This window comes from Nelumbo lutea, chromosome 1 (assembly GCF_056320005.1).
Source record: "Nelumbo lutea isolate HS-2025 chromosome 1, American lotus-T2T, whole genome shotgun sequence".
Lineage (NCBI taxonomy): Eukaryota > Viridiplantae > Streptophyta > Magnoliopsida > Proteales > Nelumbonaceae > Nelumbo > Nelumbo lutea.
In genome coordinates, this window is record NC_142684.1 from 215497142 (window position 1) to 215521753 (window position 24612).

General features: G+C 40.4%; 2 protein-coding genes across 4 annotated transcripts in view; one reads left to right on the top strand and one right to left on the bottom strand.

Annotated features, from left to right (window-relative positions):
* Positions 1 to 5898, top strand: part of LOC148880940 (uncharacterized) — a 30990-nt gene extending 25092 nt beyond the window's left edge. For both annotated transcript variants that reach the window (XR_016104683.1, XM_088963059.1), the window contains exons 4-5: positions 3693 to 3813; positions 5579 to 5898. Coding sequence is in view for 1 of the 2 variants with exons in the window: in XM_088963059.1 (XP_088819185.1) it covers positions 3693 to 3813; positions 5579 to 5621 (164 nt within the window). In the remaining variant the exon portion in view is untranslated. The remainder of the gene's footprint in view (positions 1 to 3692; positions 3814 to 5578) is intronic.
* An 18127-nt stretch (positions 5899 to 24025) lies between these two features.
* Positions 24026 to 24612, bottom strand: part of LOC148880941 (uncharacterized protein At1g32220, chloroplastic-like) — a 35347-nt gene continuing 34760 nt past the window's right edge. Inside the window, exons 7-8 of one of the 2 annotated variants that reach the window (XM_088963061.1) lie at positions 24313 to 24597; positions 24026 to 24198 (exon numbers count right to left, since the gene is read on the bottom strand). In XM_088963061.1, coding sequence (XP_088819187.1) covers positions 24317 to 24597 — 281 coding nt within the window. In that variant the 3' untranslated portion in view covers positions 24026 to 24198; positions 24313 to 24316. Of the gene's footprint in view, positions 24598 to 24612 lie in introns of both variants that reach the window. The other variant, XM_088963060.1, reaches the window with a different exon arrangement.

A 24612-nucleotide genomic window follows, 5' to 3' on the forward strand; every position in this document is an offset into this window, starting at 1 on the left:
CAAAGGCAGAAATACTAGCCGCAATACAAGGAATTCAGATCACTAACCAGCTTGGTGTGGAACATCTCCTAGTTGAAGGGGATTCTCAGGTGGTAACTGGTAACAAGGTGGCTTCTAAACCCAGATACTACCATTTGTGGCTACAAAGGTCTCATAAAAAAAGTAAATTGGTTAACTAGTAATATGAGAGTTGAGGTAAAATGTGTTAGCAGGTCTGCCAATACTATGGCTGATTCTTTAGCCAAACAGGGGGTTTCCAGGGAAGATCTTTTTTGTGCTACTTTGTAAGTTATTATTTTGGAAATCAGTACTTAAGTAGCTTGGAGATGTTGCAGCTCGTGCCTCTCCTTGGGGACATTGTATTACTTTCCATTGCTGATTAATAAATTTCTTTCAATTAAAAAAAAAACAATTTTGTGTTTTAGTGAGGCTACTAATTGAAAGCAAATTAATACTAAGTTTAGGAACATGTAAAATTGGACAAAGAAATGGCATTAGACAATTTAATGTCTCCCTTGCCAGAAATGGGAATAAGGGAGCCATCAACAATAGATACTATCCAGTCATGTGGTCGGGTGCACTTGAATCTATCATCCAACAAGGTTCAATGTTACATGGGGCTGAGGCATGATATGCTGAAGCCCGTATATTTGAATGAGCAAATGCTGAAGTGGGAGTAGCAGATATTGTGACTAGTGGCTGAGATAATGGTGCTGAATTCCCAGCTTCACTCTCCAACTGAGTCAGAGCAGCCCGGACAACAGCTAAGGTGTCTAGGGATGTGACTCTTGTGCTAGATGAGGGTGCACCATCAGTAGTAACAGCCACATTGGCATTTACCCTTTTGTTTTTGAGCTTTGCTGGAACTAGATGTGGATGTAACTGCCAATAGGTGTCTTTAGTATGCTTTAGTTTCTTGCAATGTTCACATTACTAGCTCTCTCTCATCTTCCTTTTTCATATCCCTCTCCTTATCACCCCCAAACTTTGGTTTCATTGTAGCTAAGGCTGATTCCAATGATTGATGCTGCAGCATAACCTTTCTCCTACTTTTTTCACTATGCACTAAAGAGTAGGCTTGTGACAAGGTCACACTTTCTCTGGTAAGGAGTTGTTGTCTCGCAATATCAGAATTCAGACCAACTAGGAATTCAAATACCCTATTGGTTTCAACTTGTTTTCTGTAAGTTTGGGCATCCATCTGACTTTCCCACTTAATTGTCTCTAGGTGGTCAATTTCATGCCACAAGGATTTCAAAGTGGAGAAGTAAATTAAGACTGGCTTATCTCCTTGCTTAAGGTTGTTTACTTCACATTTCAGTTCATAGGCCCTAGCAACATTAAGTGGTCGGGAGTATGTTTCTTTCATGATATCCCAAATCTCCTTAGCAATTTTGCCCACAAGTAGTTTCGGCTGATCTAAGGCTGCATGGAGTTGCACAGCCAAGCCATAATCAAATAGTTCTCTTGAACCCATTTGGCATAGGTTGGGTCCTTCTTAGTTGGTTCCTTCACATCCCCCAACAAATAGTTCAGTTTTCCTCTACCCCCAATAGCCATCATGGCTGACTGAGCCCATTCCAAGTAATTTGATCCATCAAATTTGACATTGGTAATCTGAATTCTGAAATGTGTTCTCAGTCATGTTACCAGAACCACCAGCCCCCCAAACACTTTCCCCTTGATACTTAAACTCCATTCCTGCCAGCCCTTTCAAGAGATTGATAAAAAAACCCCTTTTTAGTGCTGAAACAGGTGTAATTGCACCCAGAACTTGCTAACAGTCGACCTAGAAGGATGAAATAGGTTCGGCAACCACCCAGAAATATTGGAACAGGTCTAATAGTTTTCTAGAAAACAATATTACTCAATTTGAAATACTGTAACAGGTCTAACTATTACCCAAGAATTAGCAACAGTCATAAACTTAGGGTTTTAAACTGAGAACTGGGCGTAGGTCAAGAGAAAACCCTAAAAAATCAGGAGAAAAAAATAGAAAACTCCCAGCTGCACCTTCCAGATTATTCAAAAAAGGTTTTGATTGAGGTTGACCTCAAGAACAAATACAAACTCACTCATAAAAGTCTGGCCGCCACCTCCAAACCACAGTCTGAACCCTAATCTTGAAGTTTCTTCCCTTCTGATTCTTCCTGATCACTGGACACCCTCCAAGGCTCTATGATCCCTTGGGCATCTGCTGCACTCTGCCAGCAATCTCCAAGAATCAGCCGATTGACTTATCTCTGCTGAAACTTCTTACCCTAGGAAGTTCTCATGTTGTCGGCCTGATTAGACTCACATGAGGAGCCCTAGGTTGGCTTTGATACCAAGTTGTCTAGTAGGACTGCAATCAGTCCTAGTTGTAATGTACAATAAACAAGAAAGGAAGTTTGAGAATGAGAGAAGAAGAAGAAAGAGGAGAAAAGAAGGAGAAGACGAAGTGAAGAAAGTCAAAAAGAGTGTGGGTCATGACTTAGATTGTCGCCCTATTCAGCTATTTATATTAATAGTTTAAATAGGGTAAAAAACCAGAATTACCCCTACTGCTTACATAAGCTATGAAATAATAGAGAACATAAAATAACTACCAACTACCACTAAGTAACATAAATAGACAAACAGTAGTGGGGACCACATTAATGTTCTACATCTCTACAATAATGTTTTGCCTTGGTGGTATATTGTTTAATAAAACATGTAAAAAATTTCACGTTCTTGTTCATAGACAAAGAAATAGTGAAGAGTCTCCCAATAGAAAAGAGTGATTGGAAAGCAAACAGGAAAAAGTACAAATAATTAAACCACCTAAACAAAGCTGAATGCACACAAGACAACAGGCACAAAGGCAAGGAAAAGCCACTTCATTAGCCAATCCAGGCATCTACTGGAATGAGATGTTGAAAGTGCTGGAAATAGTCTTTCCCTCCCTCCGGCATGGATAATTCTCTCAAGGTCCTTCACCACTCTGCAGACCATCCTTGACCTTGACCAAGAATAATCCTCCTCAACTAACATTCTTTGAAAACTAAACTCAATAGTATATCCAAGATCTGGTAGCAAGAAAATTATGCTGCCCATCCATTCTGCATGAGGGTGAGAAGATCCTATAATCTCCAGTTCATGGGAAGATATGGCAGTCAAATTCCAGAAACAGGGCTTCAGTTGAAGCTGAGGGAAAAAAGTGGAGGACTTATTGGTTGGAGGAGAATGGGAGAGGTGGTAGTGGTTGGTGATGGTGTAGGAGTTGAGGAGGTGAGTTGAGAAGGACATGGGTGTTGGAAAAAAGGGTCTGAATTGGCAGCAAAATCTAAGAACCATACGAGAATGGATCCTTTATGAGGATAGGGGAGCCCTAATATTGAAGGTCTACACACACCTCCCTTGCTAGCTTATTGGCAAGACAGTGGATCTCATAATGGAAGAGCAAGGGTGTTGATCTTTTGTCCCTTGGAAGTTGGAACATAAAAAGTTTTCATTTCTCTTCCTGTAATTTTATCAATTCTGTATTACATGAATAATTTATGTTTCTTTATGGGATATTAAAGTGTGATCTCTAATTTTCTGTCAGATGTTAAATACTCTGTGGTCTTATTCCATGCTATCCTGGTGCAACATTGCACTACTCTACAAGGATAGATTTAGTATTCTTTCATCATCAATGTAACCTCCCTTTATTTTATTTTTGAAAACAGAGAAAGAGAAGAAAGAAGGCCCAAGTTCATTAGATGGTGCAGTGGTACAACCTATGAACTCCGAGACAGATCTTAGTGTAGTTCTTAGTGCTTGGTATTCTGCAGGCTTTTACACGGCAAGGTAAGGACTTTTCCGTCCTCTTCTATTCTTTTATTTATTTATTTATTTATTTTTTGGAGGGGTGGCCGGGTGGGTAGAAAGATGAGATGATACCAGAAAAAATGTCCAGAGGTGGCAGCATGAATTCTTGTGGTATATCTCCTCTTTTAGCCACTTGGAATGTTAACTGGCCAGTTCTCATTTTCTGTTTGTCATGCAGGCCCTATAATAGCCACATGTGAATGATGGTTGAACTTTTTTCTAAATATTTTTGTTTTGAAATTATAGATGGTGATAATAGGAAACCCTTTCTTGTCACATGGAAGTGGACTATAGGGCTGAATGCTGCCACATGAGTGGTCAGCCAGTGAGCTTGTAGATCCCCTTTGGACTACTGCATTCTTCCCATATGAACTGCTCCGGATGTGTCATCCAGAAAACCCCTAACCGGTTATAACCAATGGAATGCTGAAAAATGTAACTTCCAGGGCAATAACATGCTACTGTTCCAATAAAATACAGTTCTCTGAGTTGATATTTTCAGCTTGTTTTTAGCACATATGATGAAGGTCACCACTTATCTATCAAATTTTAAGTCATGTATTATATACCCAACCACATTTCCTTTTAATCAACAGTCTGAGTTCTTCAGCTATAATATTATTTTGAAGCAAAAAAAAAAAAATACTACCTTCTCTCAGAAAACAATTATCCTCTTTTTCATTCCTTCTTTTAGGTCTTTGTAATGCATATAGCATGCTTGAATCTGATTGATCTGCATTGGCCACATGGAAAAAGCTGACATTGTTTTGGAAAAAAACATGGGTTATTTTAGGAGCCCACATGACACGCTATCATTTTATTTGAAGATAAATAAAGAAAAAATATTGCTCAATAGAAAAAAGTACAACATAACTAGGTGACAAGGTGTCGCCCCCTCCAGAATACAATTGAGACAATGCAAGACCACAAAAGACAAAACAAAACAGACATCAGCACTCCTTTTATGAATTCAGAGTAGTCCAGAAATGAGCACCAATGTCTTCTTTCTTCAGCCCTTGAAACTCTGGAAGCAGCAGCACACAACCAATAACTGTCGAACTTATGACAGCCACCACCTCCTCCATACTTTCCTTTTTCTCCTCGAAGATTCTTCTGTTTCTTTCCTTCCAGATCTCCCAGAAAACAGCAAAGGGAATACAGGTCCATAAAATCTTCATTTTAACACCACCTTGGATTCTTGGCCAACCAGTAAAGATTTAAGCCGGATCTGACATAAAGCACCTGTCCACCTTGAACAGCTTGAAGAAATATGACCAAACTGGAGATGTAAAGCTGCAATTAGTGTGATTAAAAGAAAATTTGCAGTCAATATCCTTTTAGTCAAAAACACCAGCAATGACCTCTGAGTTAAGTAACATGTAATGTGCAGGAAGTTGGAAAACAGCCCAGACTGTTTTTTCCAAACAGCTGAAGTTTTTCCGTCCAAATGAGTAGGAGTTTAGGATAATGCAATACAGAATGTTGCTGCGCTTGGGGAATTTTCTAAGCAAGGCTAAATAATTGCATGAACTGTAAAAATCTAGTTCATGCAGTTATTTTGGTAGAAAAATTAAAATAAAACAGGAATTGGTAAAAATCAGAACCAGAAACTGATGAAGTCCTACCGTGTTACAAATAGGATCTGCAACTTTAGCTATTTCTCTTAGAGCCTGTGACCTTGATGGGTTCTCTTAGAGTCTGAGAACTAGAATACTGACTAGTGTTGTCTTCTTCCCTTCTGCAGGTATCTCTCAGACCAGTCTATGGCAAAGGGAGGGAGAGACTAAGTCTTGATGGTTATGTTACAAATTGTGTGCATTGATGTCTCTGTTTAAAACAACATATACAGAAACAGACAAATTAGAAACTGAGACCATGAAAATTGCATTGTAATTTACTGATAAAAATGGATAGTGAGCATTATAGACAGCTATAGGTACTGAAATCATTTTTCATGTTTTGTATCTAGCTTCTAGTTTTTCCAGAACAAAAATTTGTTGATTTTGGAATGTCTCTTGAACAGATGCCCGTCTTTTTAATCGAATTGTTTAGCGGGTTCTTATTTGTCTTGTTGTATATTTTACATGTTTGAGCCAAGTTTCTATGAGGCCCATCGTTACCAAAACATGTGGCCTCTATCCAAGGTGTAAGATACGATCTAGATTGAGGAAAGTAATGCAGGTTATCGTTTTTTTTTTTTTTAATTTTTATATATATTTTTTAACTTTTGGGCTTAAATCAGCATAATTTTAAAACTATTGCATGATGTCATATAAGATTTGATTGGTATGGTACATTTGATGTGTTGATTGAGCAAGCCTCTGGATGCCTTCTCATTTGGGGAGTACGTTCTCTTTCTATATCGGACTTGGAATTTTATCAATAACCTTGTTCCATCACTCTCTAACTACCCCAAAGGTTTATCTTTGCAGGAAACAATTCCCTTCTTCATTTCCAATGCAGGTGTCTTATATTTGTACTTAAATTAAAACGGCTTTCTGGATAGGTTGCCTGGACAAACCAGGAAGCTTCCCAGATGGATGGTGGCCCAAAAGCTCCAAATGAACTACATCTGCCTCTTTGTGATGCAACTGACTCCTATATGGCAGATGGAGCTCCCTTTCCTGTCGAAATTTGGGAATTCAGAGGCTGTTGGTACTTAGAAAGGGATCGGTACTAGCAAAGTGAACCAGAATGGAGGGGGATTCTAGTTGTGGGCCTTTGTCTCCAGAGCTTTGGATGATTATATTACCATCACGGGCTGATCTCAACTCAATTGCCGAACACCCTATGCCTGTTTTGAGTCTGGAAACATACAAAAGCAAGTGTTAGAGAAGCTGTAAAAAACAGAGAAACCGTCAAGAGATTGAGAGGGGCTGGGAGGGAGCGGGAAGAGGAGGGAGTGCGACAGAGAGGGAAAGGGAGGTAAAAACCTGGAAACAAAATTACGTTTAATAAGAGGGAAATACTCAGTTATCACTCTGGTCTTCCTCACTAGAACTCGAAGTTCCAAGGCTTGCTTCCCTGTTCCCGGTATGGAGCCAGCGTCACTTCGTTTCAGCGTGCCCTGCCGAGTCAACACTGTTTCCATAGCCAACTCGGGTAAGGGCGATGGTGGTAGGCTCGGTCTCCCTCCTAAGGTAGGGCACACAGGTTCTTTTTACCGGCTTGCATGAGGGCAGGGTGCCCATCGAACATAAGCATAGGTTCGCGAATGCTTCGGCTCGCCCACTGCCACCGGAACCCCAAGTTATCTGCTATCAATATACGATGCTACAACGCCAGACATTGAGAGTATGAGAGTATCTGAATAACCACACAATAAACCTAATTAAGAGGCCAAGTTTAAGGGTTTGCCTATAACCATGATATGTACTCTTACGTAGGAATGGGATGGGTTTGGGCACGGGGGTCATATTTTCCGTCCCCGACCCCAGTCCACATTGGGGGATAAAAGCTATCTTCCATCCCTAGTTCCTGATGGGATGGGTTTTGATGTAGCCGTTTTCGGCCACGTACCAATGTTTTGTGATGTAAAATTTTTTTGGCAAAGTACCTCGTTATTCGACCCGGTGGTGGCGTACCTTAGTAACGAGCTACTTGGTGGCGAACTGCCTTGGTGGCGAACTGCCTGGGGGAGAACTGCCTGGTGGCGAACTCCCTGGTGGCGAACTGCCTTGGAGGCTAACTCCCTGGTAGCGAACTGCCTGGTGGCGAACTGCCTGGGGGCGAACTGCCTGGTGGCGAACTCCCTGGTGGCGAACTGCCTTGGAGGCTAACTCCCTGGTGGCGAACTGCCTTGGAGGCGAACTCCCTGGTGGCGAACTGCCTGGGGGCGAACTGCCTTGGAGGCTAACTCCCTGGTGGCGAACTCCCTGGTGGCGAACTGTCTGGGGGCGAACTGCCTTGGAGGCTAATTCCCTGGTGGCGAACTGCCTGGGGGCGAACTGCCTGGGGGCGAACTCCCTGGTGGCGAACTCCCTGGTGGCGAACTGCCTGGGGGCGAACTGCCTTGGAGGCTAACTCTCTGGTGGCGAACTCCCTGGGGGCGAACTGCCTGGTGGCGAACTCCCTGGTGGCGAATTGCCTTGGGGCGAACTGCCTTGGTGGCGAACTGCCTGGGGGTGAACTGCCTGGTGGCGAACTTCCTAGGGGCGAATTGCCTGGGGGCGAACTCCCTGGTGGCGAAGTGCCTTAGAGAATGTTGGAGCTCCCTGGTGCGGTGCAATCCGACTGCCCTCAGCATGAGGCGGTCTTCTTTCCTTTGTAGGCTACGGGAGATGAGGGACCTGCGAGAACTTCATCTTTTCCTCCTCTTTGTAGGTGGCGGGAGCTGAGAGACCTGCGAGAATTCCATCTTTTCCTCCTCTTTGTAGGTGGCGGGAGCTAAGGGACCTCCGAGAACTCCATCTTTTCCTCCTTGTAGGTGGCGGGAGTTGAGGGACCTCCGAGAACCACTCTTTTTTGACTTTTGCCCGTGCTGGAGAGGTGATCGGGTCTTAAGCAGTAATGTGGCCCGTAGGCTTTTGGGAGTGACTCGTAGTCTACTCTTTTTTGACTTTTGCCCGTGCTGGAGAGGCGACCGGGTCTTAAGCAGTAATGTGGCCCGTAGGCTTTTGGGAGCGACTCGTAGTCTACTCTTTTTTGACTTTTGCCCGTGCCGGAGAGGCGATCGGGTCTTAAGCAGTAATGTGGCCCGTAGGCTTTTGGGAGCGACTCGTAGTCTATTCTTTTTTGACTTTTGCCCGTGCCGGAGAGGCAACAAAGTCTTAAGTAGTGAGGTGGCCCGTAGGCTTGGCCCACATCAATTTCGTAATGCCGGTCACCTACTCCTACAAGAAGCTACTAGGGGCTCGACCTTCGGGGGCAACACCACTAACTTTAGGTTGCCAGCTCACACGGGAGCTCATCTTTGTAGGGGGGACCTTGCGGAGAGGACTGATGTGGCATTATCTGAATTGAAAGTAAGGTTGGTAGAGCTACTTAGTCCGTTAGCTCCCTGCATAGTCTCAGAGTTCATAAAAAATGTAAACCATAAAGTGATAGCTTCAATTTCTAAAAAGTGAGGACTTAGTTTTGGCAAGATGAGGACTTAGCTTTGGTAGGATGAGAACTTAGCTTTTTGTAGCGGGTTCCCACAGACGGCGCCAATTGATGTAGCCGTTTTCGGCCACGTACCAATGTTTTGTGATGTAAAATTTTTTGGCAAAGTACCTCGTTATTCGACCGGGTGGTGGCGTACCTTAGTGACGAGCTATTTGGTGGCGAACTTCCTGGTGGTGAACTGCCTTGGTGGCGAACTGCCTGGGGGCGAACTGCCTGGTGGCGAACTCCCCGGTGGCGAACTGCCTGGTGGCGAACTGCCTTGGAGGCTAACTCCCTGGTGGCGAACTGCCTGGGGCGAACTGCCTGGTGGCGAACTCCCTGGTGGTGAACTCCCTGGTGGCGAACTGCCTGGGGGCGAACTGCCTTGGAGGCTAACTCCCTGGTGGCGAACTGCCTTGGAGGCTAACTCCCTGGTGGCGAACTGCCTGGGGGCGAACTGCCTTGGAGGCTAACTCCCTAGTGGTGAACTCCCTGGTGGCGAACTGTCTGGAGGCGAACTGCCATGGAGGCTAACTCCCTGGTGGCGAACTGCCTGGGGGCGAACTGCCTGGTGGCGAACTGCCTGGTGGCGAACTGCCTGGGGGCGAACTGCCTTGGAGGCTAACTCCCTGGTGGCGAACTGCCTAGGGGCGAACTGCCTGGTGGTGAACTCCCTTGGGGCGAACTGCCTGGTGGCGAACTCCCTGGTGGCGAACTGCTTGGGGGCGAACTGCCTTGGTGGCGAACTGCCTGGGGGCAAACTGCCTTGGTGGCAAACTGCCTGGGGGCGAACTGCCTGGTGGCGAACTCCCTGGTGGCGAACTGCCTGGGGGCGAACTGCCTGGTGGCGAACTCCCTGGTGGTGAACTGCCTTAGAGAATGTTGGAGCTCCCTGGTGCGGCACAATCCGATTGCCCTCAGCATGAGGCGGTCTTCTTTCCTTTGTAGGCTGCGGGAGATGAGGGACCTGCGAGAACTTCGTCTTTTCCTCCTCTTTGTAGGTGGCGGGAGCTGAGAGACCTGTGAGAACTCCATCTTTTCCTCCTCTTTGTAGGTGGCGGGAGCTAAGGGACCTCCGAGAACTCCATCTTTTCCTCCTCCTTGTAGGTGGCGGGAGTTGAGGGACCTCCGAGAACTCCATCTTTTCCTCCTCCTTATAGGTGGCGGGAGTTGAGGGACCTCTGAGAACTCCGTCTCTTCCTCCTTGTAGGTGGGGGAAGCTGAGGGACTTTCGAGAACCGCATCTTTTCGTCCTCTTCGTAGGTGGCGGGAGCTGAAGGACCTGCGAGAACTGAATTAGAGGTCCCGGGGGTACTTCCTCGGTGGGGGCTCTCCGATGCTTAAGTTAGCACTCTTATTGTAGAGAGCTTTGAAGATAATATGAGAGAGCTAGAGGGCAGGGTTACTTCCCTTTCTTTTCCATCCCCTTCTCCTTTGGGGGGTGAGGTCTTTATATACCGGAGTCTTCGCGGGTTAGGTGGGTGAAAAGCCTCCAAACTGTAAGACTCGTCGCATCCGGTCAGAACCGGGGTACGGTGGTGAACTCCTCAAGGTCGTTAGGCTGGCGCTTGTGTCAGGCGGCCAGGTCGGCGCCTGGGCCGGGTTGTCAGAGGGGTGCCTGCGTCAGTCGGCGGGTCAGTGTTTAGGCCAGGTCGTCAGGTCGGCGCCTGTGTCAGTCGGCGGGACAATGCCTAGATCAGGTCGTCAAGCTGGCGCCTGTGTCAGTCGGCGGGTCAGTGTCTAGATCAGGTCGTCAAGCTGGCGCCTGTGTCAGTCGGCGGGTCAGTGTCTAGATCAGGTCGTCAAGCTGGCGCCTTGGTCGGATCATGCGCTAGGCTGGTCCAGGTCGGCCAGGTCGCGCAGGCCGTGCACAGTTCATGCAGGCCGCGCGCATTTCGCGCAGGCCGTGCGCAGGTCGCGTAGGCGCGCGTCAGGCCGCGCGCAGGTCGCGCCAGGCCGGCCAGACAGGTGCCCGGGTGGGTCACCAACTTCATAAGTTTGTTGGCTGGGTGTTTTCCTAGTTGTCACGAGGTGCCACGTGTCACAATTTTACTGGAGGGCCAAATCTGCCCTCATCAGGTTCCTCGTGGGGATTTGAATCCCTGAGACTTTTTAGTTAATGTTACTTTTAAAAAAATAAATTTATGTAAAATAAATAAAGAATTTCTCCATCCCCAACTCCATCGGGGATCCCAATTAATCCCCATCCCTGTCCCCGCCCCACTAAGTTGGGTACCTGTTAGGGGAATGGGGAAAATTTCCATACCTACTCTTATTTGTTTCGAAATTTGTATTTTTATCCAATTGTATGGCTTTGCAAAATTTTCATATAAAAAACTGGTGCAAAATTTACTCCACTTTCCTCCAACCTTAGGGGTGTGTTTGGTTGCAATGCAAATTTATTTGTACTAATACAAATGTAAGAGACGACAAATGTTAAAAAATGCAAATTCTTGTTTAATTTTGTTTTGGATTTTACTTTATTCTGTTTCACGTGTTAATTTACTTCATTTATACTGCAGTCAAACAAAATAAGCTAAAATTTGAAACAAAAATATGTCAGAATTGACACTCAAATAATTTGCACTGCCATGGTTTTGCATCAGTGCAAATTTATTTGCATTGCTACCAAACATAGTCTAAGGTTCAGTTTGGAAGGAGTAGAAATACAAATATATAGAGTGCAAAACCTCTAATTTTGTATTATTTTATAATATTTTACTGTACATATCTGTATTTATACTCTTTCCAAATTAAACCTAATTCTCTCAGATAAAGTGGGGATCATGTCATTTTACTTCTTATTTTAATCCTCTCATACAAAAGACTTTTCTCTTGCCTTCCTTCTCTTTAAAATCTATACTATCTATAAAAGTAAGAATAAATGTGGTTGGCTTTTGGAATTTTCACTATACTAAAATACCCCATATCTAAGGTATTAGAGATAAGTCTTGTATGAGAGGATAAAAATTGAAGGGATGAGAGATCCATCATATGGATAGTCGAACACTACAGGTAGGTAGGGCGAAATTTCAAAAATTTTTCTCTTTTTCATATGAGAATCACATTCCCTATTTTAAAAAATTGTATTTTCAAGGATTAATCTTGAACCTAAACCGGACCAGATCTGAAACCAAAAGGTGGGAGATGGATGTACCTGATACGAAGTAACAGTAACTCCCAACGAAGGTGTTCACGTCCAAGGAAAATGCCAAAGACTGCTCCCACTGAAAATGATAGTGTAGGGTGGAGCAGAATCAACAGGTGATTCTTCAGCAAGAATTCGATGGAGGGTGAGTGAGTACGACTTTAGATCAGTTTTTCACCAAAAACTGATATCAAGAACGCTTTTTGGTCGTTCCTACAGGTGGAGATCGAACTAGCTATGGTGGCAGCAATAGAAGGAGGCAAGAGTAGAAGATAGTGTCAGTTTGACTAGAGCTGTCTTCTCCCTTGAATCTGCAATCTGATTGTTTGTAGTAGGGTTCACCCTCCTCTATTTATAACCTTAAAGAGAGAAGCTCCTAATCTCATTAGGAGTTTCCTAATCCAAATTTGTATTTGGATTTGGACTCTCTTTAAGAGATAAGGATAAACCCTTATTTTATCTGCAGATTAAGATTAACCCTCTTAATCTAATTAGGAGTTTCCTAATCCAAATCATTATTTGGATATGGACTTTCTGAGTGGATAGGGATAACTTCCTATCCTATCTGTTGATCCAAATCCCAGAACAACCCCTCTTTAATTAATCTAATTAAACCAATTCGATTTGGGCTTTAGGCCCATTAAGTCAATGTGCTCATTTAGCCTCCAAACTGTTGCCCAATTGGGTATCCTTGTATGGCGTGAGATCCAAACATTGATCTACACATCAATCACATGGGTTCAGCCCAGCCTCTGTTACAAGGCCTGGCTGAATTCACTGTAGGAAACAGTGAACCCTTGAGCCCATCACCATGGACTCTTAATGGGCCCAACACTTACACTAAGTGGTCCCTAGGTCAAGACACTTTATAAAAACCCAATGACTGTGGGCAGATGAAGATTAGCCCATCAGGTATTTCCCTCAATGGTCTTACACTTAACCTCTCAGCCCATAATGATCAAACACTGCCCGACAAGAGATGACCTCTCCCTCGGTTGTAAGGAACAGTGCTGCACTCTCTACTCACATGGATCCCGGGAATTAAAATCTTTTGCAAACATTTTGAAACCATAATATATAATATATATATATATATATATATATATATATATATATATATATATTTTGCAAAACAAATTTCAACGATTGAAATCGGTTACCGGTAGCTTTGGTTTCCATCAGAAAGAGTGCATCCCCGATCATTACCTTTGTCCGACAAAGGGGCTGATCCTGTCTCTATGATCACCCACTCAGATGAATTCTCGGACTGTCCCAATATACCCAGGTTTTGACCCCCTCTAAGGATCTCACTGTTGGCATATCAAAGACAGTCCAATCCGACACCCAGTGCAGTATCATAATCGAGTGTAGTTCAGGGTTTCAAGAAAACCCACACTTTATGTACCTCATGTCTCACCCTGGTAGCTGAGACAAGCCACTCCAACCAACTTGGCAGCACATTAGTGTCAGCCTTGGCAGGATAAATCTCCTCAGATCTATCCAACGGATGTGAAGATTCTAAACTAACACGAGTCTCATATGTGTCCAGTTTAAGGGTATTACGCAGAAACACACCATAATAACATGAATCAAATATGTATTTTATTCATTTACATTAAATGTCATAATGTACATTATTCTGATTGGAGCTAAGGGCATACACTGTCTAACAGCTCCCATTTGCACTTAGGTCCAATCTAATATAAGCCGGAGTCCCATACTTTCCACGTGTTTCTCAAACACTTTCTGTGTCAGTGGTATAGTCAATGGGTCTGCCACATTCTCCGCTGATGCTACCTTTTAACATCAATCTCTCGTAGATCCAGTGTTGTCACACAACAGTGGAATGGGTGATGTGCTGAATTCCAAATTCCAGAATGAACACCTTCATTCATAAGGCAGCTTCACTTACGACAATGTGTTCGGCTTGGGTTGTGGACTTTTATTCTTACTACTTAGGACCTTTATTTGCTGACTTTCAGCAAAACAACACACGATCCTATCGTGAAGATATAACCAGATGTAGACATTCTACCATTTGGATATGACTGGTAGTCGGTATCAGTATACCCCTGGATCTGTAGTGATCTACCATCAAATGCCAGACAAAACTCTTTTGTCCTTTACAGCAGTCCAATGCTCCTGCCCTGGGTTGGCATGAAATCTGCTTACTACACTCATTGCCTGAGCGATGTCAGGACAAGTGCACAACATGACATACATGATGCTCCCTACGACTGAGGCATAGGGAACGTCCTTCATGCCCTTAATCTCCTCGGGAGTCTTGGGAGACATGCCCTTGGAGAGAGTGACTCAATGCCTGAAAGGAACATTTCCTTTCTTGGAGTTCTTCATGCAGTATCTTTTGACTATTTTGTCAATGTAAGCAGATTGGAATAATCCTATTATCCATTTCAATCTATCTCTATAGAGTCGAAGACCCAATATATAGAAGGCTTCTCCAAGATCTTTCATGGAGAATTGCTGTGAAAGCCACACTTTCACTGTAGTCAACATTCCTACATCATTCCCAATGAGTAGAATGTCGTCTATATACAGAACCATAAATGTAATCTTATCACCACTGGATTTCCTGTAAACACAGGGCTCATCTGGATTTTACTCAAAGCCAAACCTTTTGACAGTAGAGTCAAACCAGATGTTCTAACTCCTAGAAGTTTGCTTAAGTCCATATATGGATTTATTTAACTTATATACCATGTGTTCCTGACCTGCAGCTATGAAAACTTGTGGTTGCTGCATGTAGATATTTTCACTAAGATCTCCATTCAGGAATGCAGTTTTGACATCCATTTTTCAAATCTCGTAATCATGGTATACTGCTACAGCTAGCAGGATCGTAATGGATTTAAGCATGGCCACCGGCGAAAAGGTTTCCTCAGAATCGATTCTTTCTTTCTGAGTGTACCCTTTCACCACAAGATGAGCCTTGTAGGTTTCAACCTTACCATCGGAGCCCTTCTTCCTCTTATAGATCCATTTGCAACCAATTGCTTTTACCCCAGGGGGCGGATCTACCAGAGTCCTGACTCCATTGGTCTCCATTGAGTCCATCTCAACTCTCATGGCATCTACCCACTTCAAGGAATCTATGTCCAACATAGTTTCTGTATAAGTCACGGGATGCTCCTCACTAGTTGTAGCTTCCACCAGGTAACTATCTTGGTCATAGCCGAAACGAACTAGAGGCCTGGAAACCCGGGTAGATCTTCTAGGTTGGTCATTACTTGGAACTTGTGGGACACCTCCCACTACCCCTGAGCTCTCCTCATCAAGAACAATTTCCCAATGATGATTGTTCAGGATGTAATCATCTTCCAAGAAATGGGCATTTTGGCTATAGAACACTTTATATTCTCCTGGGTCATAGAATAGGTAATCCACGAAGCCCTTGGGGGTAGCCTACGAATAGGCAACAATTGGTTTTTGATTCCAATTTGTCCGCACTCGTTCTTTTAACATGTGCCAGACAACCCCAAATGTTCAAGTGTCTCACACTTGGTTTCTCACTGGTCCAAAGCTCATAGGAAGTCTTCAGAACTGATTTGGTTGGAACCTAGTTTAGCACGTATATCGCAGTCTCCAATGCGAAACCCCAAAAAGATATGGACAACTCTGAGTGTACGAGAAGTGATTGGACCATATCCAATAAAGTCCGGTTCCTCCTCTCTGACACACCGTTTAGTTATGGCATAGCATGAGGAGCTAGTTGTGATACTATCCCGTTGACATTTAAGTAGTCCCTGAATTCGTCAGAGAGATACTCGCCACCTCGATTCGATCGAAGGGTCTTAGTTTCTCTCCCTTACTGTTTCTCGACCTCTTGTCTGAACTCTTTGAACTTTTCAAATGATTCAGACTTGCGTCTCATTAGATAAACGTAACCATACCGAGAGTAGTCATCAGTGAATATTATAAAATAAACGTGCTTGTTACATGTTCTAACACTCATGGGACCACATACATCAGAAAGTATAAGGTCAAGCGTGCCTGTACATCTTTCAGGCTTACCGTTAAATGGCCGTTTCGTCATCTTACCCTGGAGGCAAGGTTCACAAGTGGGAAGATCTTCTACAGTTAGAAAATCCAAAGGACCATCCTTTACCAACCTTGTGATACGATCTATGTTAATATGGCCAAGTCGGTATTGCCACAGGCACGTGGGATTAATTGTATCACAGGTTCTTTTCTTGGGGATGCCATCCAATGTAGTTTCGGATATGTTAGTTTCCAGAGAAGGGTGAAAAACATAGAGACCATTCTCAATTTCTCTGTATGCGAGGAATTTGTTATTTCTTTTAATAGTAATCGTATTATTAAAAAGAACAGAATATCCATCCGCACACAGTTTTGAAACAGAAATCAAATTTCTTCTCAAATTCTGTACATAAAGACAATCTTTTAGTACAATAGCTTCTTCTCTGAAAATTAACTCTACAGTTCCTGTAGTTGTAGCTGCAACACTTGCAGAAGTCCCCAAGTAAAGAGTTACTTCTTCGTCACTTAGTCTTTTGCTTATCCTGAACCCCTGTAGTGAGTTACACGCATGAGTCGAAGCCCCGGAGTCAATACACCAAGAAGCAGAAGTTACCAAAAAATTGGTTTTTATGACACAGGATTCGAGACTACCTTTCTTGGATTCCAAGTATTGAGGACAATTCCTCTTCCAGTGGTCGGTCTATTTGTAGAAGTGACAAGCATTTGATGCTCTGTCCTTCTTCTGCTTCTTGGACTTGGTGGCCTTCTTCTGGGGCTTTCTCTTAGCCTTCCTCTTTTTCTTGCCTGACTTTCTAGCTTCAACAAGAGCCTGAATGCTGACATTCTGCTTGTTCATGTTATAGTTCATGATGAACTGATTGAAGAAAGGAGGCAGAGAATTTAGGATGGCGTCTACTTTCGTGACATGGTCAATGTCGGATCCAAGAGCCTCAAGTTCATTTATGTAACCCATCATCCGAAGACAATGGTCATGAGCCTACTAGTTCTTGGACATCTGCGCGGTCATGAACTGTTTCAGGACCTTCTGACGAGTAGAATGATTCTGCTCCTCATACATTGTCCTTAGACTATCCAATATGTCCTTCGACAATTCGATCTGAATGAACTGCCTCTGTATTGGATTATCCAAGGAGGCAATGATGTAGCAGCGGGCTAGGGAATTCTTTTCTTCCCATTCTTGGTAGTCCCTCCTTCGGGCCTCAGAAGCCCTATCACCCGGATGCTCCGGGGTAGGATTCTTAGCTACTTTGTCTAATTTTTTAGAGGTCGGGACCAACATAAGATTATGGTACCAGTCAGCATAGTTTGGGCCCTTAAGTTTGTTGTCGTCCAACAGCTTAGCGAATTGTTCGTTTTTCATTTCTGATAAAAGGCAAATATTAGTCCACAACCTAATTTGATTCATGTTATTTACATAGATATGACTTTTAATCTATGTTCCATTTTCATTTATTCATCTCCGAGATTTTCCTCCTATCTCAGTCACGGAGACTACGAATTATGTCTTTGAAAATGTGGGAAATCACATAGGGTGCATGGAAGGTTCATTGCCATTTAGGTTAAACTTTTCTGTCTAGTGAGTGCTTACCCATCATATTCGTGAACGCCAAGGTACCGTGAGAGAGTTTTCCATTTTAGGATAGGCCCCTTCCACATCGGTTTTTGCGCCCCTATCATCTTATGAAACATTCCAACAGATCCAACAACAAATGGATAAACCAATTTTATGGTGCGTTTCCTTATTACTGAAGGATCCATCTTCATGCTAATGATGGAAGGCCTTTAGAGAGTTCATCATATGAATCTCCCTATCACATGCACCTATATTTCAGGAGGGAACAAAAGTTATTACGCCCTAGTTTAATTTAGGTCAAACCAAAGTGGCTCCCACTGACTTTCATAAAGCCAGATTTTGGTTGGCCCTAAACGGCTAAGGTTCCACACGGATCCTCTTTATGGGAGGTGTGGGGCCCATCATGAAGGGAGGATCATCCAATGATCTTAAGGACACCATGGCAATGATGTGCATTCAGTCATGGTGTGCGCAAGAGCCACTATCGTATCAACATGGGCCAAGTACTTATGGTTCATGAATGTTGCACATCACACATACATCACATGCAGGGATAGAATTGATCCAATCAATTAATATCTGCAAAGCCCATCATTAAAGCCCAATTTAATCCATTATATTACTAATTAATATTATCTATGTATATGGGCTGAATAGCATTAAGCAGTTCAACCCATATAGCTTTTCTGCAGTTAGTGGGCTTAAGTAGTTTTAACATCTTAAAACTGGGCCTTACAGGTGTGGGCCGAATTAGGTCTTGCAATTAAATATCAATCTCTTGACATAAGAGTGGGAACTTAGGGCTGAGATAATCCCCCATCGAACCACAGATTCGGTCCAATCTGGTTCGAATGGGTTCAGGGTTTGATTTTTAATTCAAGAAATAATTCAAGAATTGATCTGAAAAATTAAATCACTGATCAAAGACAATAAAAAATCAGAACTAGGGCTGTTTGTACATCTGCAACCTGCAAAACAGATGTTAGATCACAGTTTGCAATTACGCAAACTGCAAATTACAGATAGCGATTTCTCCATCTACAAAATCTCCTTCTCTTGTGCATCCAACTTCGATCTTGAAATAAAATAAATAGAAAAACCCTAATTTTCTATTAATATTACATCAGATCGAATTCATATACATTCAGTCTAGAAAATTAAAATAAATTAATTACAGACCAAAATTTAAAGAACTACAAATCGCAGTTTTCCTACGCCATTAAAGAATTCGATCTCCACCGTACGAATAATCCATAAATCAAGAAAATATAAAGAACTATTCTAAATATCATTCAGATTTATAAAGATTTAATTTCAGATCAACAACCCTTAATCTGAGAACCAATTTCCTGAAAAAACAATTATCTGCGCAAATTGAAATTGATTTCAGATCAAGAATTTTCTCTGTAAGAGAGAGAAGCATTGAAAAATTGATAATTCTGATTCACATAAGTGTGAATTTATTCACAGACTTTATAGTGGATGGCCTATTGAGAAAAAGAGATGTTGCTAGTTGTGCCTAGGTCAAAGAGGGCTTAAGTCTATCTTCAACCCCTCCCCTCATTGGTTTATAAAGTTGAGCTTTAATGGTAGTAGTATAGGAAACCCTGGGCAGTAAGGCATTGGAGGTGTATTTAAGGATGAGAACGGGAATATTTCAGCCTTGTTCTCAATCAAAATTGGGATATGTGACTCTCTTAGGGCCAAGATCTTTGCCGTCTTGGAAGGCATCTAAAGGGCAAAGGAAATGAACAATAGGAAGCTTGTAATTGAAGGGGATTTAGAGGTGGTAGTAGGATGGATAAAAGAAGACATGGTTGGGTTATGGAACTACAACAATGAAAGAAAAAAATTCAAATGGCTGGTTAAGGACATGGAATTAAAGTTTAGTTGGGTAAAGAGATGTGCTAACTCGTTTGTTGATGGGTTAGCCAAGCAAGGGACAATTAGGGATTATATTTTTTGGGCTCAGTTGTAATTTTGGTCTTTATCACTTTGGGGACTCTAGCCTCTATTAGGGGAGCTAAGAGAATTTATCCCCCCCTCCCATGTAATCAATTATTCTGTTTGTTTAATGAAAGTTTTGTTGTTGATAAAAGATAGGAATTAAAGGTATTTTAGGAGATAAATAGGAATTAGAGATAGCTTAGGAGAAAGTGGGAGATAGTGATGCCACTTGACTAGATATTAAAAAAGCAAATCCTTTTTTATCTATCGGTTGTTAGAAATGATATTATTTAGGTGGGGGAGGTAGTTTAGGAGAAGAGATTATTTAGATCATTGGGAACGAGAGAGAGAGAGAGAGAGAGAGAGAGAGAGAGAGAGAGTAATGCATTCTCCTTACAACCTTAGAAACAATTGTCTCCTACTCTTTTTTTTTTTAGTGAAAAGTTTTATATGATAGCTGTTCGAATCAAAATAAGTGAAAGGTCAGAAAAACAATCCTTTAATCTATCCTTAATAAAAAGAGATGTTCTGCTATATTAAAGTACACATATCAAGTGATATTTATTAATAACTTGATTTTTGTGATAATTTGTAAAATACATATGCTTGTGATAAGGAGGATTGGTCACAAGAAATCTTTGAATTCTTATTACTATTACTAATATTAATATTAAAAGACGGTTTTTTTATAGGCGAAATAAAATGAATTGTATTTTCATTTGTTTCATCAATTCCTTCTTGATTTGTTTCATCATTCTAAATGTATTTATCAATTTTTTTTTGTTGATTCAAGGAAAAGTTGTGCATTGATTATGGGAACATTAATCATCATAGGCTTTCAATAAAAAAATCATAAAAGTGCCATTTACACATTAATCGGGCACTTCTTTTGAATATCTTCCAAATACAAATATTTTTTGGTGATTATGATCTTTTTTTATCACAACTTGTTTCCTTAGCATGAATGTTTATCTCTGGGGCTAGTAATGTATTTTTTTTCTTTTCTGATTCTTTCTATTTGATTTCTAATTGTACTTGTTCTATCAGCCAAGTCCTTTATTTTATTTTTCTGTTAGTGAATATTTGTCCAACCCGTGGGCATAATTTGAATCGATAGGCTAGGAATAATATGATTATTGATAGTAGTTATAGAAAATTTTCCGTTTTTATTTTCATTTAATTCATATACTTTTTTCAATCCAAATAATGGAATTGTTATTTACTTATGTAAATTCTTTCATTATTCTTTATCCTTTTTGTTATTTTGAGACCTTTTAGAAACCATTTTTTTTCTTTCGTTTAAAAATCTTAGAACTAGAAAACTTTTCTTTTTTGCCTTTTTTTTTTTTTTAAGTTCTTTCCAAATGGGTTCAAGAAAAGATGGTTGTTTGCGGGGAGAATCAAAAGGGAGTTATGTTAAATAAACCACAAAGTTTTTGTCTTCTATAGTGCATATAAGGATTAAAATATCAACACGATATGCCCCATTGGGTGTATTGTATTGGTATCGGTAGGGGACGATATGAGGTACAACACGACTGGCATTGTATCGATATTGTGCCAATTGTGTGTATCAGTCTGATATGCCATTGTATTGATGCGTATCATATAGTATCGGCCGATACGCACTGTTACAGAAGCATATCAAACCTTGAGTTTAACAACATAGTGCTTCACTATAGAAAAGGGACTTAGCATGATTCAAACCCTAAAACCCAGATCACCTAGAGCCCAAGAGCACAAGGATCTTAACCACCATGCCACCTTATATTTCGTAATAACAAGTGAAATAAATTATCTTTTATTAACATTAATGCTTACATTTAATCTAAACAAATAATATATTCAATAACTCCATGTACAAATTAAAATGAATAATAATCAAAATTATTATTTTATAAACCAATAGAATAAATAATTGATCAAATCCACATATATAAATGATTTTTAGTTTCCATAAACTTATACAAATAAAAATATTATTAATAGAATAATTATTTTAATACTTGAAATTATTTATGTAGACTTGATAAATTATAATAATTATTTATAAATTCTTAATCAATATTTTAATTTGCATTAAAGAACAATGTATTTATTATTTACAAAGATAAAATATTGTTTACAAAGTATTTGATAATATAATATAGATAGGATCTATCAAATCCACTAATCTACATTTATATAAAAACTAATTTTTATTTTAAAAAAATTATAAAAATAAAAATAGTAATAATGGAATGATCGTTTTAGTAATTAAAATTTAAGAATTTACATATGATATGCTTCTTCAAAATTTAAATAGATTTGATATATTTTAAGTTACGATTATATATTTTTATAAATTATTAATTGATATTTTCATTTATATATTATATAAATATATTTATTTTTATAAAAATGAAATTATTATTTATTGAAGATTTGGGAATTAATTTTTTAGTTGATGTTAAAAATTAAAATAGAAAAATAGCAAAAATGATATAATGATACAAATATATAGTTGCATATGTTTTGTGCCTTGGATTTTATTAAAAATAAAATGATAATGACTTTATACTTGTATTAATTTGTAAAATCCATATAATATGTGTCTTAGTCTTGATTGATGCATTATCAATAAAATTGTATAGTATCTATGCATCCCATTATATTAATCATAATATATTTTTTCAGATATACCATTAAAATATACTATTCCTATATATACATTATTTATAGTTATTTTGACATTAAACTTGACATTATTAATATATTTATGAAATTTGTATGCATTAACTTAACGTATCCAAACATTTCTATATTTTTTTGTTCGTATCCATGTGTTTTCCAAGCATTTTTTGTATCTAAGTTCAATAGAACAACTGATCCAATCCTTTAATCATTGAATGCATATCGAATATGTATTGATGGAACCACTAAATAAATCATGGAGTTGTCTTGTTAAACCAATGATAAGATTTCATAATAGTAATAAATTCATGGGCCCTACCATAAAAAGACTCCAATCTCCAGTCCATAAGAACTCTACCTACGTCTACCCAACACACTACCCCCGTATAATACTATTCAAGAAGATAAGATATTTTCCATTTGTGAATGCGATATTATGTGAGTAGACGCAGGCACTAGGCAGAGTTCTTGTGAACAGGAGATCCAGACTCCTGTAAAAGGTATGGATTCTATGTTTTTTGTTATTGGTGTAGAATGGGGAACCTAATCATTGGTTTCACACCTTGCTGAACAGCCTTCACATTCAGCTAATCTTTGCTTGGTAAATGACTTAAAACCCTTCAAACCCTATTTCTCTTTACCCACCACCAACCCTCCTCGTACATATCTCATGAAATTTAATTGCGATTCCTACCTGAACCAAACAAACAGAGAGAATGGGTGATTCCAATTCCAAATGCCAACCAAATGGGCCCTTAGGCTGTGTTTGGTTGCAATGCAATTTTATTTGCACTAGTACAAACGTATTAGAGTGCAAATAAAAAACATGCAAATTTTGGTTTAAATTTGTTTTAGATTTTACTTACTCTACTTTGGGTCTTATTTTACTTAATTTTCATTGCAATCAAACAAAGCTGTGTGAAATTTTAAACAAAAATAAATCAAAACTTGCACTCAAATCATTTGCATTACCATAGTTTTGCATCAGTGCAAATGAATTTGCACCGCAACCAAACACAACCTTTAGGGCTGTTCATAAGAAGGCCCAACCCGACCAATCCGGACCGACCCAACCCAAGTCGGTCAGGTTTTCATCAGTATGGATTGGTTTTGGTTGTGCAAATTCCCAAACCGATGATTCGGGTCGGTTTTGATTTTCACACAAAAAAACTGAAACCGACCCGAACTGAACCGACTTAGTTCCTAGTTCAAACATGAAGTTCCAAAGCCTATTAGGCCACCTAATTTTTGAATGATTGCAAGAAACTTTAGATTAGTGAATAGTGATTAATGAACAACTTTTGTGATTAAATTTTTATTTAAATTTTATCATAGGAGATGGCTGAAATGATGTTCAATTTATGACTGTTTTTAAAATTAGCAAGATGTTATCACAGGGATGAATTTAAAACCGAAACCGATCCAAACCGACCAGGTCGATTTTGCTTAATACTGGGTCGGTTTCAGTTTCTATGTTAGACAACCTGACCAGGTCGGGTCGGTTAGAAAAACCACAGTAAACCAACCCAACCTGACCCGTGAACAATCCTAACAGCCTTAATGTTTTATAGAGTGTATCATTCACACAATCACACCACATAATGGAAAAAAAACTTTGTTTTACTCGTGATACATGTCAAAACAAATTGGATGGACATAAAACAAAGCTTTCACTATACAAGGAGTGGAGATATTCCAATCTGAAAAAGTGAAAATCTTCAATGGAGAAACAAAAGCAGCCAGTCTAAAGAAAAAAAGACATACATGTTGATTTAAGAGTTTTACATCAATAATATTATATAATACAGTGGGAAAAGGATTTGAAAATTGTATGGCTCAAGGTCCGAAGGTGCAGTACATCCAAAGGAACACCAAAATGCAAATCTCGTAACTCATGATCGTTCAGTTTACAAGAACCCTAAAGCACACCGAACTGTTTTCAGATATGGACCTTCAAATTCAAGGAATTATATTTTTGGTGTTTCTCAGATGTGTAACTATTACTGACAATGGTTGATTCTAGTTAACATACCCACTCACACCTTCACTTTAGCAGCAGCTTCCTTGATTTGCTCAATTGTGAAGACACCAAAGAAGTCATCATCTGTAACTGCATTTATTACGGCAAGGGCAATGTTATCAACACTTACAGGTGGGGCCAGGAAAATATCAGATGCCGGAAGAGAATTTAGTGGTTTGGTAAAGTTTTCGGTTGCACGAAGAATTCTCTCCACTGGTTCTCCTATCAGATCAAGTGGGATCTCAAAACCATTAACCTTTCGTTTCCCATATATGAAACCTGGTCTTAATATCACACCTGCAGATCTTTCAG